The sequence below is a fragment of the Chelon labrosus genome (genome assembly GCF_963514085.1).
Source record: "Chelon labrosus genome assembly, chromosome: 6".
Taxonomy (NCBI): Eukaryota; Metazoa; Chordata; class Actinopteri; order Mugiliformes; family Mugilidae; genus Chelon; species Chelon labrosus.
The window spans coordinates 17,066,174-17,084,538 of NC_140342.1; the positions used below are offsets into that span (position 1 = coordinate 17,066,174).

General features: G+C 44.9%; 1 protein-coding gene across 3 annotated transcripts in view; it reads left to right on the top strand.

Moving 5' to 3' along the window:
* mib1 (MIB E3 ubiquitin protein ligase 1) overlaps nt 1–18,365 on the top strand; it is a 47,860-nt gene that overhangs the window by 10,060 nt on the left and 19,435 nt on the right. For all 3 annotated transcript variants that reach the window (XM_084547319.1, XM_084547320.1, XM_084547321.1), the window contains exons 8-12: nt 16–160; nt 254–387; nt 1,177–1,284; nt 1,456–1,653; nt 1,920–2,071. In XM_084547319.1, coding sequence (XP_084403445.1) covers nt 16–160; nt 254–387; nt 1,177–1,284; nt 1,456–1,653; nt 1,920–2,071 — 737 coding nt within the window. The remainder of the gene's footprint in view (nt 1–15; nt 161–253; nt 388–1,176; nt 1,285–1,455; nt 1,654–1,919; nt 2,072–18,365) is intronic.

The window sequence follows — 18,365 nt, forward strand, 5'->3', positions numbered from 1 at the left end:
AACATTTCTAAACAGACCCTGGGCAAGGTGGGCCGTGTGCAGCAGATCTACTCTGACAGTGACCTGAAGGTTGAGGTTTGCGGGACGTCTTGGACGTACAATCCTGCGGCTGTCACCAAGATTGCCCCCTCCGGCTCTGCTGTCAGCAATGCCTCTGGAGGTATGTGTGAACATGTTCTGCTGTCTTTTTAGTTCTTTATTCTCCCTACTCCCTGCGCAATCAATCTCTGATGTTTTCCCCTTGTTTGGTCAGAGCGTCTGTCTCAGTTGCTGAAGAAGCTGTTTGAGACACAGGAGTCCGGAGACATCAATGAGGAGCTGGTCAAGGCTGCAGCCAATGGAGACCTGACCAAAGTGGAGGACATTCTTAAGAGACCTGATGTGGATGTAAGTGCTCCAAAGATACAAGCACCTGCAGGATGTCTAGATGATTTTACAAATAAATATATCCTGAAGATTTGAGTACGTTTATAATCGGAGCTCCAATACCCCCGGCTGTGCTCTGCTGTTCTCTCAGTATATTGAAGAGGGGGAGAGTCTCCCAGGGAAGGTCTCTAAGATCCTCCCATCCCTGCACCTCTCTCAATCTGAAAAGCATTAAGGCTGAGCCCAGAGGAGGCACCGAGGAGCACTGGTGTGCACTGCAGCACAGACCCAGAGTCACTCTCAGAATCAAGTGGATAGCTACAAATCCCAGATGGTTGTAGATTTTGTTCTGACACAGGCTACAGAACGGGGAAAACACCCATTTTCCACAGGAAAGAAATCTGTGCCTAGTATGGGTTATGAGAAGCGGTTACGTCAAGTCTGCAACACTGTCTTCACTCCCAGCGAGGGAGTGAATAAGTGTGTGTGTGTCATTGGCGAGGGCTGGCCAGATGCCCTATTGCCTTTCAGTGGAATTATTTGCTTAAAGCTGAGCACACTGAGCCCGGCCAAGTGATCTGGCTGCCAGGACAAGAGACGTCTCGAGACTCCCAAAGGGGTCCACATTAATATTTATGCTCCCGAGTTTTTGCAGTGCTGCAGTTGGTGATGAAACATGCACACACAGCCGTGCATGCATATCTACTCATACAAATGCTTAAACACACCCTCGCCACCTTCTTATCTCCCAACTATGAATTCGACAGATTCAGATTCGCATATTCTCACCGGCTCTTGATGTGTTTGCAGGTGAACGGGCAGTGTGCTGGACACACCGCTATGCAGGCAGCCAGTCAGAACGGTCACGTGGATGTCCTGAAGCTGCTGCTGAAACACAGTGTGGACTTGGAGGCTGAGGTTGGTGTAATTAATAAAAAAAAAAAAAAAAAAATCATGATCTCTCATCTGTGTCCTTATCACAAGTGTATCTTAATCTGTTATACGGTATTTCAGGCAGTATCGCAAAAGGTGAAAATCCAATCATGGGCTTAACGCTGAGTCATTATTCATGTGTGTCACTGTACTCAGGACAAAGACGGAGACCGGGCAGTGCACCACGCAGCCTTTGGTGATGAGGGCTCTGTCATTGAGGTGCTGCAGAGGGGTGGTGCTGACTTAAACGCCAGGAACAAGCGAAGGCAGACTCCATTACACATAGCCGTCAACAAAGGCCATCTACAAGTGGTTAAAACCCTGTTGGACTTTGGCTGCCACCCCAGCCTCCAGGTATCTGACACTTTGACTTATTTACTTGCTGAGAAATGCTTCATAGGATGGCTTCTGACATCTTACAGAAGCAATACAGAAACAAATATATATATATATATATATTTGTATACAACAACACTGTCAAAGCTTGACGGTGTGCTTTGTGCATTGTTTGTAAATTACATAGTTTGGAAAGCATGATGTGATAGCTGGGCTGTCATCATGTACACATTTTGAATCAGAGTAGTTAAGGACTAGTAACTAGCGCACGGTTTTTCCTTCAGGATTCAGAGGGGGACACACCTCTGCACGATGCCATTAGCAAGAAGAGGGATGACATGCTGTCAGTGCTGCTGGAGGCCGGCGCTGACGTCACCATCACCAATAATAACGGGTTCAATGCCTTGCATCATGCTGCCCTGCGAGGAAACCCCAGGTATGTGACACTTCCCTGTCGCTGCGAGCTGTCACACCGATCGCGCGTGTGCGAGGAATATGGGCATTTAAGTGGGATCTGGGGAGGCTCAATGTCTGCTGAATGCGGCAAAGCCAAGTTTAGGTACGCGTCGAATCCTTAAATTTACTTCAAACTCCTTGTGCACATCTCCTGTGTGTCAAACAATTTGACAATATTCATGGAGAATGAGTAGGGGAGGAAAAGTAATTGTTTCTTCAGTGGCTTCTGATTCAGTCTTGATATTTTGCATTTAAAGCCCTGTCTCATAAGTAACAGTAACAAAAAGTGTTACCATGCACAGAAATAATAAAATTTAATATCATATCGTCAGCAGTCACTACTAGGTATCTTACACTTCTCAAAGATGGCTGCAGTAGGAGCTACCCCGTGTAGAACAGACATAGAAAATGCAATGTGTGCATTGAAGGCAGAGGACAGAATTTCAGCTTTTCTGTAAACGGTTTAAGAAAACTCATTAAATGGTGTCTGACATCTCTAAGTGCAGCAGTTCAAGACACAGGCGGTGTGTCAGAAATAATTTTCTGACTCAAACTGCAGTCCACGGTGACGGAGCCGCAATACAAAAGTTTCCCAAAGCAACACTTTTCTTACTTAAAAGTCTCACTAAATCTATTAAGCAGACACACTTGACAACTTTATAAAATTTGATTGTTCAATTTGTTTTGTTTTTTGACGTTGCACTGAATCATTCTCATCTAGTACCTGGCACCTAATGTTAAGATGTATTTGTTTCTTCTCTGCAGATGATATTATCTTAACCTAATTTATTTTGAGGATGCATTTTCCTTTATTTAATTGTGTGTTATTAGAAGATACCTTTGAGAAATATTATTTCCCTTTCCTGCATGTGATCAAACCATTATCAGAAAGGCAGAAGAAGAACAGGAGAAAGTATTCTGCAGAAATACGTTGCTGTCTTTGTTGCAATTGAATCATATCAAGAAATAATAAAAAAAAAAAAAAAAACAAGAACACAGGACTAAAGGAAAGTATACTTAGCCAGGAGCATTTAATCATATCATAGCTTTTACTTATATTCTTTGATACTGATCACTCAGCTAAGCGCATCTAAAACATTTCCAAGCGCCACAGTTCAAGCTGCGTCAAACGCTTTAAAATATTTCCGTCACAGCTACAACCGGTGGAGTCTATGTTTTGCTTCGTAGCTGCCAGAGTACAGAGGCCGTAACAGAATCACTAATCTGTTACTTAATCATCCTCCCTTGGAATGAAAGATGTGGGCTCACCATATACATACTTAATCTAGGGGACGGTCTAGGCACAGTCACTTAAGCAAATACAACATTTTGATTAACTGGCAGAAACCCTATTAAGGCCGAGTTTAAAAATGTGTGTTTAGCTTACAAATTGTTGTTTTGTTGTAAAGATCAATCATGATTTATATCCTCGGCGTCGTCCGTATCGATCAAATATCTAAATTGAATTGACCATTTGATGCAGACATTTCTTCTACAGATTCCACTTAAATTTAAAGGTATTATTAAAACTAAAGTCTAATTCCTCTGTTTCACTGTAGACATATTCAGTTTTCGAGCAGGCCTGTAGGACACATCCATCTTCCCAAACAGATTTCTTTTTCGTTCTCTTTTTAACAACTAATAGCTTTTAAAGTTAATTTGTTGTTTCCTTTTTACTGTTACGCTAGTCCGTCACTGTGTGTTGTGAGCAGAGGCTGGCCTGTGCAGCAGCAGCAGCAGCAGCAGCGGTGGCGCAGTTCATCTTGTCCTTGGCCATTGCTATTTCTGGCCAGCAGGTCGCTGTTCCACTCTTTGGCTGTTTTATTCTCGTCTCTATCAACCATGTGCATATTAAAGATGGCTCGGAGAGATGACTGTCTGTATCGGGTTGACCGTCCAGGGTCTCTGAAATGTGATGGCTATCGATGTTGCATGGGCCCAGTGTTTCTGGAAAAGTTAACAGCTGCTTCCCGTGCTGAGTGCTCTGGCTGTGTACGTGCGTGTTTTTGCGTGCGAGCGCGGTTATCCCGGGCTAAATGTCATTCCCCCTTCTCTGGCATTTATTCCTTTTGGCATTGGGACAAATGGAATTGAGGTCAGGGGGCTGTGGAACACCTGTCACCTGATGCAAGCCTGGATAGACCCGGGCCTCCACCTCTGGTACAGAGCAGAATAGTTTATCCAAAGTCCGTTCCTGTTTACTGTGGGGTATGTTGATCAGTTGATTTGCAGATTGGCTTAAATCAGTCGGCTGTGAGGTTTTTGTATATTCTCATATCAAACAGATTTTAGTATGCTAGAGTCCTGGGTCAGATGTTTATTTCTTTCTAAAGAGCTAATGTTTTAAAATGATTGTCTTAACAGTAATTATTTAAAACTTCTACAGATTACATAAAATAAGTAATTAGTGGTTATACTAACAACAACAACTATTCAACATAATTTAAATGTAATAAAAGGAAGTATACAATAATGTGTACCGGTACATCATTTATTTATATTAAAAAAGATCCAGGAGCTAGAAATTCTGTTATTACATTTAATCCTACAGATACTTGTCTCTAATCTTTTTGTACTTGTACCGAACAAATAACTGAAAGACATAAAAATGACAAATCGGCCATATGGTCAGCGTTCCCAGCTGGTCTTTGTAATCCGAGAGGGGAAACAAATATTACAAGGCTACCGTGTTGTCTTTTTATTGCGCAGCTTTTTAAACTTTAATGAATCACAGTAAACGTGTTTAGGAAAGGTCACAGGACGGCGGAGTTTGAGCAAATCTAAATATTTAAAACCGATGGGAGCGTAATGTGTGTAGGGTTCATAATGTACAGTAGAAAACTGGTCCGCCGTGTGACTCATTGATTTAACGTCAAAAAGTGCTGAAGCACGGTATTTTCTGTATCAGTGTTGTGCGCGTATTGCTTGCTCCGGTCCACGCTCTGTCCCTTCGCCTTCAGAGAAACGAAGATATATGTCGCCTGCTCCGCTCTGCCCATTTACTTTTATTTCACGCTCGAGCTCCTGCAATATTGGGGAGACGGTCCGCAAGTCCTAAAGCTCTCGAAAATCTCTCCCCGGGTTGACGTTGAAAGCACCTCGTGCGGCCTGTTTTTAGTGGAGAGGCAGTTGTTTCAGTCCAGTGCTTGGAGGAATTCCTAACATAGAATCATATTTCTAAAAAAGCACCCTTGATGACCGTCGATAAAAGTGCTCGGGAGTCTGAAGCTAATCAGACGGCCCTCGGATAAAGGATATCGCATGAAGCCGATCCAATAAAAGAACTTGATGTTATTATTGCTTCCTGATGGTAACTTTTAAAATCGTTTCCACTGTTTTCCTTGTGCATAGATTGTGTATCTGCGCCGAATGTTCTGGTTTACATTAACAGTCTAAGATGTTATTTCTCATTGGAAAGAAAATCAACATACTCCCTCTTTGTGTTTCACTAAGTGATTGAGTCACCAACAAGCAGAGAATTCTTCCGAGTCCCTGGCGCATGTGTGTGTGTGTGTATTATGTGCCTGGGTGTTTTAAAAGCGTGGGTGGGTCTTCCAGCAGTGGAAATAAGATTGAGGAAGACACATAGGAAGAACCCTGTGGGTGACAGATGAATCTTTCAACTTGGAGTCACAAATACCGAGACAAATCAAGTCTACTACCAGCAGGAGAGCGTCAGGAACTGGGGTGTTTTACTATATTTTACCTCGTTCATTACTCACATATACACCACCGCGGAGTGTATAGGCGTTCCCCCCATAAATTAAACCTAGTTGTTAACTTTTACAATTGCTAGTAAAATGAGAAGTGCTGGGGTAACCAGCAGCGTTTCGGAGGTGGGTGGGGGGGGATTTTCTCGGGCATCCACACTGCGTGTTCTCCCCGTGTGTTTACCCCAGCCCCGGCCTGCGAGCGGAGCCTGGCTCATCTCTGTGTCTCTCCCTCGGGCTGCTGGAAGCCAGTAGCTGCTACAATACTGTAAACAATGCGATTAATAGCGCATGACTCATAAACGGGCTCTAAACAAGCCCTGCGGCGGCCGCCTGTACCCTTTTACGTGTCACCTCCCTCTAATATTTGCCCCACTCCCTCTCCCGCGTAGCTCTCGGCTTTATTTTAATATGGCGACATACAGGCAAGCCCCATATGGTAATTGCCTCACCTGAGGAGACGGAGGGCTCTGCAAGCATTCACGCTGTGCTCTGAAATGCGCCGTATTCCCAGTATCATGTCGGTGCTAATGGACAGGGCCATAATGGCAGCATTGTAATAAGGATCGCAGTGAAATAGAAAATAATATTTTGGACCCATGGAGACAATGAATACTTGACGTGGGTCAAATGTTGTGGATGTTCTTCACTGATTGAATGTGAGGTTTTCAATCTCTATAGCACGTTTCCTACAAGGTCATTTGTGTCAGTCCGCTGTGAATGAGTAAACTACAGCTTCTTATACTGCGCAAATTGATTTAATGGTTATTGGTCCAGTAGCTCCCAATAGACCTCTTCAGGTTCAAATTAATAATCGACGTCAATCTGCTATTCCCACATCCATAAATAGATTTTTGGAGTAATTAGACACATTACAACTTTAAGATCAGATGCAGTACAAGTGTTTTCAGGAGGGTTGTTGTATACGTTCTGCGTGTAAAGAGATATCGGTTTGACACAGCGTCAAGTGCCAAATTAGGAGTAGAGAGAGCAGGGAGGGAAAAAAAAGGAGGAGGGAAGGTTATATCGTGTGAAGGGAGTTTAGTTTGATCTGCCTGCTTGTTCCGCAGCCACGGCAGGTGAACACATGAGACTGTAACTGTTTGGAGGTGTCTGCTCCTGTGATTTGTGCGTTCAGCTTTCTGTCCTCTGAAGCACCTGGCTCTCATCTACCACCAGCTTGTCCAATATCATTGCAGGAGGCTCGAGGGGGGGGAAAAAGGCCGAAGTTGCCTGCGCGTGTTTGTATTTACTGTATATTGTCTAAACAACTACATTTTGCCCCTATTGGATTCTTGCGGCCTCTTTGTCGATTTTGTTTTTAACTCTTTACAAAACCATCGCACTCCTGCCGAGTTGAATTAACTGCCTCCTGTATTTTCCCTTTTCGTTCGCCGATTCCCACCCACAGAGCAACGGTGACAGTCGGTTCAGAAAGTGTCTCAGCGAGACAGCCGTACATTCTCGCACAGACATGTGAGTGCTGTATTTCTGAAATAGCGCGCGCTGCACGTCTACCCCCTGCTATTTTTGAAACAGCTGCTGATAGTCTGGTCAGAATATCAATCCCGCTGCAGGCAAAGAGGCAACACTCAGTCAGGAAAGGGGACCATACAAGAGTTTTGAAGCTGGGATGGTTTCTTTATTAGTCAAGAATCAAGACAGGTGTAGCAGCGCACATGACAATCACTGAACACTCCAGATGTTGTTGTCGCTGTTAGAGGGAAAGTCGTAAGCCAGTCATCGTCAAGAGGTGGCCTGCTGTTGTTACAGTGATTGAAGGCGTCACATCAAAAGGGGCTCCTGTAGTCATCAAAGCATAGCTACAGCTGGTTGAAGGGGACCAAATCCATTCAAGAGGTGATTTGGTTCCATTTTACCAGCTTTAGCAAAGCATTGTGGAATCACTGTTTCAGAGAGAGGTGTTGATGTGAATTGAACCGGCTCCAGAGGCTGTTCCAGTATCCAACACTGGGAATGTAGCATCGAACACCTTTTTAAAAAAAACTTGAAATGTGTCCATACACCGGTTAAAATAGCCAGCGCTGTCTTTTTCTCTCCCCTGCTTTTTCCCTTGCCATGACACACATTTAACACACTGCACCCCATTTAGCAGCACACCAATAACACACAGATACAGTTGATCAGCCTTACCTAACTTTCTCCTTTGCTGCCTCCCAGGCAGTCTATTTATCCTCCTCGCTATCTTTTTAAGTTTTATGCTTGCCCCCGTTCAGAGAGTGAGAAAAATTGTTCCCTGAGAAAAGGATAATAATAATCTCTGGCAGTGCACTTGAGTCAAATGTCCCGGAGTCATGAAGCAATTACAGGGTCTGACAGATGGGCCCTGCTGCAAACACGCCGGCGCTCCGGTCACCGAGACGGCCGACAGACAAATGCAGAGACATAACTACATACACAAGCCCTCTCACTCATACTCATACAGCACCACTCAGGGGTGTCAAGGCACAACATTAATTTAAACCAGTCATTTAAGTCCTAAGGACTGATATACGGTGTAGAGGGTACTGTTTGAACACGGACTCAGGGCTGACTGTTTCATGTCTCTTTCAGGCCTCTACAGTAGTGCTAATACAAAATTATAATATGAGCACATACATAAAGAACTTTGATTATGCTCTTGTGTATGTGTTTCTACGATTACCGCACGGCATCAAACATTTTCCATATTCTAGCAATGCTTAGGTTTATTTTCATTTTAATTCTCACTGCTGCAGTATTTTTTTTCATTGCTCAGTATTTGCATTATGTTACAGTTAAATCACCATTTAGCCCGTAATCATAGTAAATGTTCCTTGGACGCTATTTTTTAAGGGCACTATGACACAAAGTCAGCTGCTACAATTATTGGCTTTTTCTGCCAAGGCACGAATTAGGTTCTCAGAGTGGCCGACAACAGCTGAGGGATATACAGCACTGCTTGTAGACAGGATTGAGGTCAACATAGGGCCAGCTTGATATGGCACACCAGAGGCAGGTTCTATTTGTAACATACACATGCACATTCATGCTTGCTCACTTACACACAGAGTCGCTCAGAGTCAGGTGGCCAGGCTGCTCACCTCGTCTAAGGGCCATAACAGGGCAAAAGCACGGGGGGACGACAGGCACTTAGCATTTGATAATGTCAGCATCTGCTGTGTTTGTCACTCAGACAGCAGGGCATTGCTATTGAGGGCCCGGGTAAAACATGCAGCGCAAGCCACACAAACCTACACGCACTCTGATGTCTTGACAGAAAAGAAAGCGAGACAGAGTGAAACTGGAGGAAGTCTGAAAAGGCGGACAGGCTCCGATGTGTCTCTTATATTTATTTATATATATGTATATTTTTACACTTTCTCTTGGCTAGTTTTACTAGATTTCCACTTGCTTTACTATAAATTGATTTGATTTAATTTAGCCGCTGTTAATATTAAACTTAAAGTCTTCCCTTCAGAAAATTTGGCATTACATTTTGGGCGTTTCTTCATGCATGAAACACAACTTCATTAAAAGCAAAATAAGCAATGTGGGAAAGGGACTTATGACTTTATGATTTAACATAAAATAATTAGAGTCCTGTCTTCTCAGCTTAGATTTTAATTTTATTCCTATAAAATAGAGTAAGTCAGCCCTACACTTACTAATTAATTCAGAGTATGTCATTGAGCTGTACTGCAGTGACATACACACAATTTGTCATTTCTCCATTGTGGGTAAATGTTTAGAAGATTTTATACTATATGTTTTGGTTTCTGATTTTATAGCTAAGCCTTATCAACGTTTACTACAGCCACAGAGAGACGACTATTGTAAATTTACGTTCAATAATGTTTCATTGTTTCCTTAAATTCGCCTTTTCAAGCGGCAGCTAAAATACAGTGTGAAGAGTTGCCTTTAGCAGAGGACGGGTATAAAGAGAAGTAAACCTGTGCTAAAATAGTGTAGGCCTTGTATATGATCCGGGCGCACGCCACAGAGGGGATCAGAATAGGTGAAAGTGCTAGATATGAATAGCTCACCATGCAAACTGCTCCCCCCTCGCTTCATTTCTCCCTGCGCCTCTGTCCATATTCTGTTGCCTTTATTTGTTTGAAGCAGTTGACAATTGGAATCAGCTGACAGGCCAGAGTTGACCCTGATCCTGCATTGTCACTTTTTGATGGTCTAATCTGGCTGCCATGCGGCCCAGCAAAGCATTTGGCAAGCATAGCAAACGTGAACAATGAGAGCAGGAATCGGAGAAAGGGAGGGGAGCGCGGGGCAGCCGGGTTGATGTGGGGCGGGAGTGTGGATAAGCGCAGTAGCATAAAGAGAAGGCCGTCATAGTTAAACACACAAGATTGTTAACACGGAAGCTGTATGATACGGCACTAGTAAAGCCAGGTTGTGGCAGCGGCAGCAGCCTCGTTCTGCCTCCTCAGCAACATCTTGCTGCTCTTTCAGTTGCAATCTTTAAAAAAAAAAAAAAAAAAAAAGCCGCCAGCAACAATGGTTTGGTCCAATTCACCTTGCTTTCTTTGCCCCCGTGTAGAAGCACTGGAAAAGATTATCGCATTAATGATCAGGAAAAGCTCCAGCATACCTTTTGCTTCTCGCTGAAGTTGGTGCTAAGTTGCAGCTGGCTGAATTTCAAGGGCTGTAATGCAGCAAAATCACCCAATAATGAAAGAAGGCCCTGTTCATATGGCGGTGTCACAAGGAAACTGGCCATAGTTGGCGCGAATGGCTAACGCAGCAGAGCAAGCCTAAAACATGATCACCATTATTTAATGCTAACTTACGTAATTGTCCAATGAATTGTTGCCGTATCTTGGATGGGAGATTTTTTATTGGCCAAGTCAGCCAGTTTCAGAAAGCAGTATGTTCCCTACAGCGATTATTGCTGCAGTGAGACTGCCCAGAGACAGTATAGCTAATGTATGAGCCTTACCGCTCACATTCATTCTCTCTTTTCCCCTCTCTCTCTCTCTCTCTCTCTCTCTCACTTTTACTTTGCTTGCCTTTTTTTTTTTTTCCCTCTTCACCATGATCACAGACATATTAACAATCCACAAAGCACACACATACCCTGAGACAATGCTGCGCCAAAAAGGATTTTTCCCAGAACGAGGATTCGCACCTCACCAAGAATACATACTTCTTTACATTCCATAGTTATCATATGTTCATATGGGTACATAAAGAAGTATGTGCACCAAGGAGGTAATCTTAGGTAGGAAATTTTCTCACCTTTTTCCAAGGTCAGGAAGTGAAGTTAAGAGCAGAATATTTTTCCTCACCGTTCTCTCTCTCCCAAGTATGGTAGTCTGCACTGTAAGGTGACTTTGAGTGTAAATTCAGTTCAACACTCAAGGCTTTCCTTTGGTTTCCATGTAAGGCTGAACAGCAAGTCCCCCCGCCCCTGAACATAACAGAAGTTTTGCAGTCCATACCATAGTCGACTGTCCCAGTGACCCCTGCTGTCCTCCAGGCAACTGGAAGAAACCAGGAGGCGCAGGGGGGAGGAATACAGCTCCCTCTTTTTATGACAGTTAGAAGGTGGTCTCTTTTTTTTTTTTCTTCCCAGGAAAAATTGTTGAGAAGGTAGATTAGGGGTTTGGACAAAAACAGCAGCACAGAAGAGAAGAGTTTCCTCCTTGATATATTTAAAAAAAAAAAAAAAGTCTGTGTTGTAATGTGCCCCCAGCCTTGTATGACGATCATTTGCCGTGTCCTGGGAGCAAGGGTGCACCTATAAGCTGAATGGCCCCGCTGACACACTAAACATTTTCACTTCTCTCCGCCCACTTCTCTTTCAGTATGTCTTCCTCACCATCATTTCGTTCTCTTATTTCACCCCCCACTTTCTCTAACCTTTCTCCTTTCCTTCCTCTCACTTGTGCCAGTGTGGACCCCTCTCTCTCTCTCTCTCTCTCTCTCTCTCTCTCTCTCTCTCGCTCTCTCTCGCCGGTCTCTTGTCTCTCTCGTGTCAGCAACGTCCCCGGTGGCAACTAGAGCGCTTGCTGATGTTTGAAAATGCGGGTGATCCAAGTTGAACAGGAAGCTATTGTGAGCAGGATTTGGGCTTTAGGCACAGAGGCAGGCCATAGGTCACATGAAGGCGCTAATGCCCACTCAGCACTTGTGGATTGGTCCTGGTCACACCCCCCCACCTGCCCACCACCACATTTCTCTCCCTCCTCTTTTTTCTCTCTCTCTCTCTCTCTCTCTCTCTCCCTACTCATAGATCACAGTTTTATGGTTTTATTTTCTTCACTCGCGTTTTCCTTTGATCAATCCTCACTCGTCAGTGTTTACAGGAAAAAAAACAAAACAGCTGTTCTATCGCAGAGGGGGTGGAACGGATCAATAATCATTTGCGTGGTGGCGAGAATTGTTCAGCAAGTCTCTAATGAATCTTTGCCCCAGACCAGCACATTCCACAAGTCAACTCTGCCTCTAACCATGCTAAGCTAGTCAGCAGGCTGAATGCTCGAGCAGTGGGTGTAAAACGACAAATGGATTACGGTAGACCAGCTTAGGGTCGAGTTTGGAGACTGGGTGGCTGAGAACTGGGGGGAAAAAAAGTGGTGCAATGTTCTTTGCAGTGGAAGGGTTTGGAATAGTAATGAGAGAAGGTGTAACTGGAGGTGACAGTTGTTCTCGGCTCAAAGATAGGGTTGGGCAGGTGGATGAGCCCGGTCCTAAAGGTGTGACGTCCTGTTTAGGAAATGTCACAGCTCCCCGAGAGGGTGAGCAAATAGGAGAGAGGGGGGTTGAAATTCCTTCCTACACTCAGCGGGACGGAGGTTGGGGAACGTGAACCGGCGAATTACCCCGATGGTTGTTGTGTCTGTTCTGGTTTGGGCGATAGCACTGCAGTACTGTGTGCCCTGCATGCCCTGCCTAGCCTATGGCAGTTCGTTACAGAGAGAGAGAGAGAGAGAGAGCGAGAGAGAGAAGAAACTGGGCTACTACCCTAAGTGCTGAGGGTTCAGCCAGTGACACACATCTACTCAGCCAGCCATTGCTACCCAACGTCCCCTCCCGCCCTTCTTCACCCCCCCACCCACCCACCCACATCTGTGTTAATACACTTCTCACAGCTGTGTGCTGTCAATCCGCTTTTCCTCCTGTTCAGAACTCATGACCTGCCCGCTGTTCATTATTCTGATGCTTCGTCATCCCTCTGGTCGCCACGTTCCATCCTTCCACCCAGTCGGCCAACCTTGGTCTCAAAAGTGCGACGTGTCCTCAAACTTACCTCCCGTCAATTAAGAATGGCAGTGACCACCCCTGTTTAATTAACAATTGGTCTGGTCTAGAAAGAACCAAAAAGATATTTAGAAAAAAAAAAAAAAAAGACAAAAATTACGCATCAAAAAGTCCTAGTAATTATAGTATCCTTTCGTCATGGTGACAAAAACATCTTGGAAGGTTGTCGGGCGCAGGAGGCGAAACATGGATGAGGGAATGTCTTCTCCACACCAGTGCAGGTCTGAGTTAACGAGTCCGTCATTAGATAGCGGCAGGGCTGCAACCATGAAGTCTAATGAGCCAAAGAGCTCTGCTGCTGCAGCATGTCCGGCCAGTGCCAGGAACACGAGAGAGGGAGAGGGAGAAAGAGCAAGACAAGAGAGGGAGGGAGGGAGAAAGAACAAGATGAGAGAGATAGATTGGAGAGTGCAAAAAAAAAAAAACAGGGCTAAAATCCATGTGGACCATAGCAACTCCCCAGCCTCCCCTTTCCCTGTTTCACATCTTCCTGCATCCTCTTCCTCTCCATACTTTTTTTTATTTTTTAAAAAGCCTTGATTTCTTCCCTTCTTCTAAGACAAGAGGAACAAGAGAAAGGAAAGAAAAAAAGCCCAAAGGTGTTCTCTGGTTAAGTTCTGTCCCAGCGCTGCTGCTGCTGCTGCTGCTGCTGCTGCTACTGCTGCTGCTGCTGCTGCTGCAGAACAGTACAGTCCACTCCCCCTTTCGACTACGCGACTCACAGGCAAACCATGCGGTTAATAACTGATCGCATCCGACGAAGAGAGAGGAAAGAGACAGGATGGGGGACATCAAGGGCCATCAGGGGTAAACTCCGTCCAAAAGCGAAGGAAGAGCATTTATTACCTGTCAGATCAGTTTCTTATCTGAGCTGCTCCTCCTCTCTGTCCCTCCTCTCCTCCTCTTCCTGTAGTGAAGAGAGCCATAATGACCTAGAGAGCGCTCCAGCTGCTGCAGCCATCGTGTGTGCCGGGTGCACGCCTGACTCGCTGAATCAGCTTCTATGAGTGGGGGGAGGAGGGGTGGTGGCGGGCGGGTTGAGTGCCAGAGTGAGGGGGGGGGGGGAGGAGTGGAAGCGGGGCACGCACACATGCACGCACATTCCCACACAAACACAAGTCATACCTTTAGAGGAGGAAGACATAGAGCTGACATGAAGAGCTGCCGTTTGAGAAAAAAAAAGGGGGGGGGGTGGGGGGTGGCGGGGCAGAAAGAGAAGAGGGAGAGAAGGAGGGGTGGAAAAAAAAAAACTGCAGCACTCTCCTCTCCATCATGTGCATTCTGACGGAGAAAGCTGGGAGGATGCCCTGATCGGCGGAGGAGGCAGAAAGTGTACCAACCACATTCCCACCCTGCCCTTTTTCTTATTCCATCGACACACATGCAGCCTCTGAGCTTTATCTTGATCCTAAAATACGCTTTTATTATCCAGTGGAACTTTATACAGCAGCTTTGATGAGGGGAGTTTACTGAATGTTTGAGAGCAGCTATGTGGTATTTGAAAAGAAAAAACAGAAAGAAGAAGAAGAAGAAGTGGCCGTGCCTCTGCGGTAGAAGACAGCTGTACTTTTAATAGTCCCTTGTGATATATGCAAATTTGATTACCCATGTCAGACTAGAGATGGAGGATATTTCGTTTTTGGTAATTTTTGGTGTTTGGGTATGCAGCTTATACATTCTAGTGCGTTGCAAGGGTCACCTTTTTACTAGGGATAGATCACGTAGAGATGCTGTTGTAGTTGAGAGGGCACAGAGCACAGGACGAACACACTGGCAGCCAGTAAGGTGCAATAGGCCGACCAGCCAGCCAGCCAGCGTCTTTCTTCCCCACTGTGCGGAAGGCTACGCTAAATGGTTCGTACTTTGTGGGAAGCCAAGCATTTGAAACATGCAACGGCCCCATTTTGCCGGGCTGCTCCTGTCTTGTCTCACCACCTCCCTGACCATATTTAGTCAAGCAGTGCAAAAAATAGTTGCAGCTCCACTCCGCTCTGCTCCTCTCCTTGTCCCCCTCCCCTCCGTATCCTCCCTCAGCAACTGTTGGCTGCAGGCTCCGGGAAGCCTCCCCTACAGCTCCCTGCCTATCGATTCCACCGGGCCTGGAGGGAGAGAGAGAGACGCGTTAGGCCAGCTAGCCCGTTACCATTTGCCGCTCTATTTTTAGTAGATCCAAATAAAGTGGTCTCTCGTGCTTCCACTTGTATATTCTTGAAACCTCCCCATTCCCTGCTTTACATCCTTACCACCAAGTCCACTGCCTCCTATAATACCACCCCCTCATTCTCTGTGTCCCTTTGACCCTCCCCCAAACCCAAATCTCTATCATTCTTCTTTTTAAATAGACCTGGAACACGCTGCTTATGGTAGAGCTTCTGTCTTCTCACCGCTATACTTAGAATAACTGCATATCCGTGAAATGGAGGGGAGGGTAAGGCTGAATGTGTAGCGCAGAGAAGCATGGAGGGTATTAGACCGCAGGAAATATTATTGTATTTCCTTCATTCGTTTATTTATTTATTAATACTGCTGGTGGCGATGCATCGAGACAAGTGGCAGTCCCACCTCTGAGGCACTGAAAAGTTTGCACTGCTTTTTCCTTTTTGAGCTCTCATTAATTTTCAAGTGTCTTTTTCAAGCTTTCCCGAGGCGCGGCCACTGAAGAATCTATTTAATTAGTTGGTCTCATCATGGCGCACATCTATACTGTACGGAAGCAATGTCCTCTGTGCCCTCCTCTCTTTATTTTTCTTCCCACTCTCCGCTCTGCTCCTCCCATACCTCCAGCCTCATGCTGGTACCTCCAGATACCGGTGCACTTCTTCTTGCCCCGCGCCAGCATGCCGTTTAAGTTATGCACATGGAAGCCCGACTGTGCATTACAGTCGTAATGAGCGAGATTGGGACGGCTCGCTTTAAAAACACTTTAAAAACACGGCGCGGACTTTTCACGAGCCAGAAAAACGTCGCACAATTCTCTGGTGCTTAATTTGATAAGCTCCTTTTAACAAACTCGCACTCACGCTTCCCCCTCCTCTCTCGCAGTAATATCTCAGGCCCCTTTTTCACGGTGGAGATAATTCTGCATAGATTTAAGCGTGCAATTTAATTAATGTATTGTCCACGCAAAATTATAGCTTTTGGATTACATTATCGTTACGGCTGTTACAAGAAATGACCATTTGCGAGGTAAAATGGTAAAATGGATTCCCGAGCTCTAATGTGTCTGCTCATAACTTGACCTTACATGGCCAATCAAAGGGCAAAATTTCAGCAGGATAAATGGCGACTATAAATGTCCACCTGCCCCAGAGTCTCTACATTTGGCTGGCAATTAAAATTGAACCAAGTAATTGTTCGCGTATAAATTCCCATGCAGTAAATACTCTGTAGATGCACGTTTGAACTTATAGTTTTATTATGAACTCATTTTTTTTTTAAAGTGGCATATAACTATCTCCAAACATTGTGTGCTTTGTGTCTCCCCCTCTTTGGGTCTCCACTCTGCCTTTTGAAGCCACCCAACCCACCAGTTTAATCTCAATTACATCCCGACATCCCATCTGCCCCTGAAACTCAGCAGCATGCCTTATGTCTTCCCTCCATGATGAATAGGAGAGGGCTGAATGTTTAGCTGAGCAGTTAATCGATCAATAAAAAAAGGGTCGACTAATGGATGTGCTTTGTTTCACTGGATGAAGGGGAGGGCCGTGTTGTTCTCCCTATGAGTACAATTAAAGACATACCTCTGTTCAAAAAAATGAAATGTGCAGGAGATCAACCATTTGCCATGTTTTGGTTTTGTCTTCATATTGTTTCGCAGATGCGTTTTAGATGGAAACAAATGCAGCGTTCAATTAGCTGATTAACAGAGAAGAAGTGAAAAAATATAAATCTCTGCACATTGATTGTACTCGCACTCCGCCCACACTTTCACTGACTGTAAATTGAAGTTAAATTAATGCTAGACTCGTCATCAGTGTTGAGCGTTTTGTAAATGCGCAGACTTGAAGTCATGAAGTGATCATTTGTGTTCCACAACGGATGTTAGTCTCTGGAAGGCCACGACCTCCACGAAGGCGTGTGGGAGGATCATGTTGTGATTCCGTCTAAGGGCCTGCAAGGCCTTTGATCATTTAACTTTTAAATGCGATCTTAATTATAGACCTCATTAGAAAAAAACAGATTCTGGACAGTTTAGCAAATAAAGAGGGGTTACAAAAAGCCGCAATGCTATTATTGTTGCATCTATTAAATATTGACTTGATGAGGAAAATCTAATAATTATTTTGGTTTCTATTTGTACTTTACAAAAATTGCAGCAATTTGTTTTCATTTCGGCATTAGTCAATGACAGAAAGCACCGTTCCTTCTACTGTGATTCAGAGTTATAAAACTATAAAATACACCCAGTACGTCTCTCTTGTGTCTCTAAAACTTTTGTGACTCATCAGAGAATGGACCTGGACCTTCTGAGGGCGTCCTGTGGTGTCTGGCAACAAAATGCTGTGTCCTGTGGGTTGAGGGGAGGGGCCTCTGTGGATCACCCCACAGATACTTGATCAGTTTGGGATCTAGTGAATTTGAATGTTTTCTGAGTGTGTCTGTGTCAGGCTGCATCCTGCTGGGGATGGCTGCTGCCATCAAGGAGTGTCATTGCTATGGGGTAGTGGTGCCTGGTCTGGTCTAGGTGGGTGGTACATGTCTAAGTAACATCCATAACATCCACGTGAATGCCAGATCCAAAAGTTTCCCAGCAGAATATTGTATTGTTACAAGATGGTCAATATTATTTACTTCTCCTGTCAGTTGTTTTAATCGGTTTTTCAGCTTGCCTTCATTTGACCTTTCTCTGTGCCTGCACACACACTGAAAAGTTAGAAATGACAGAAAATCTTAACGTATTGCCAGTGTGTTCAGATTTATATACTTTGAAGGTTATTTTAAAACGGCTTTTTTTAGGGTGAGGGGGAAAATGCAGTTTAACTCTGGACAGTGTGTTGAAACAGAGGAAAAGATGTGTTTACACATTTAGCAGTCGTAATGTGGACGTACCCCGTCAGCACCTCTCCTCTCCCTCCTTCCACATCGCACTGTTGTCTCCCATCCTCCACACACCCCTGCCTCCTCGTCCCTTTACACAGTGCATCATTTGAAGAGGTGAGGGTGTTGAGCGCTCGGAGGAATAAAAGTGATTTATGAATGGGCCAACCTACCTGGGTGCTGGAGGGGGAAGCCAGTGGCAGTCAGGCTCTCTGATCCGGCAGCCCATTGTTCCCTCCAGCCTCACTGCAGGGGAAGCTCCTT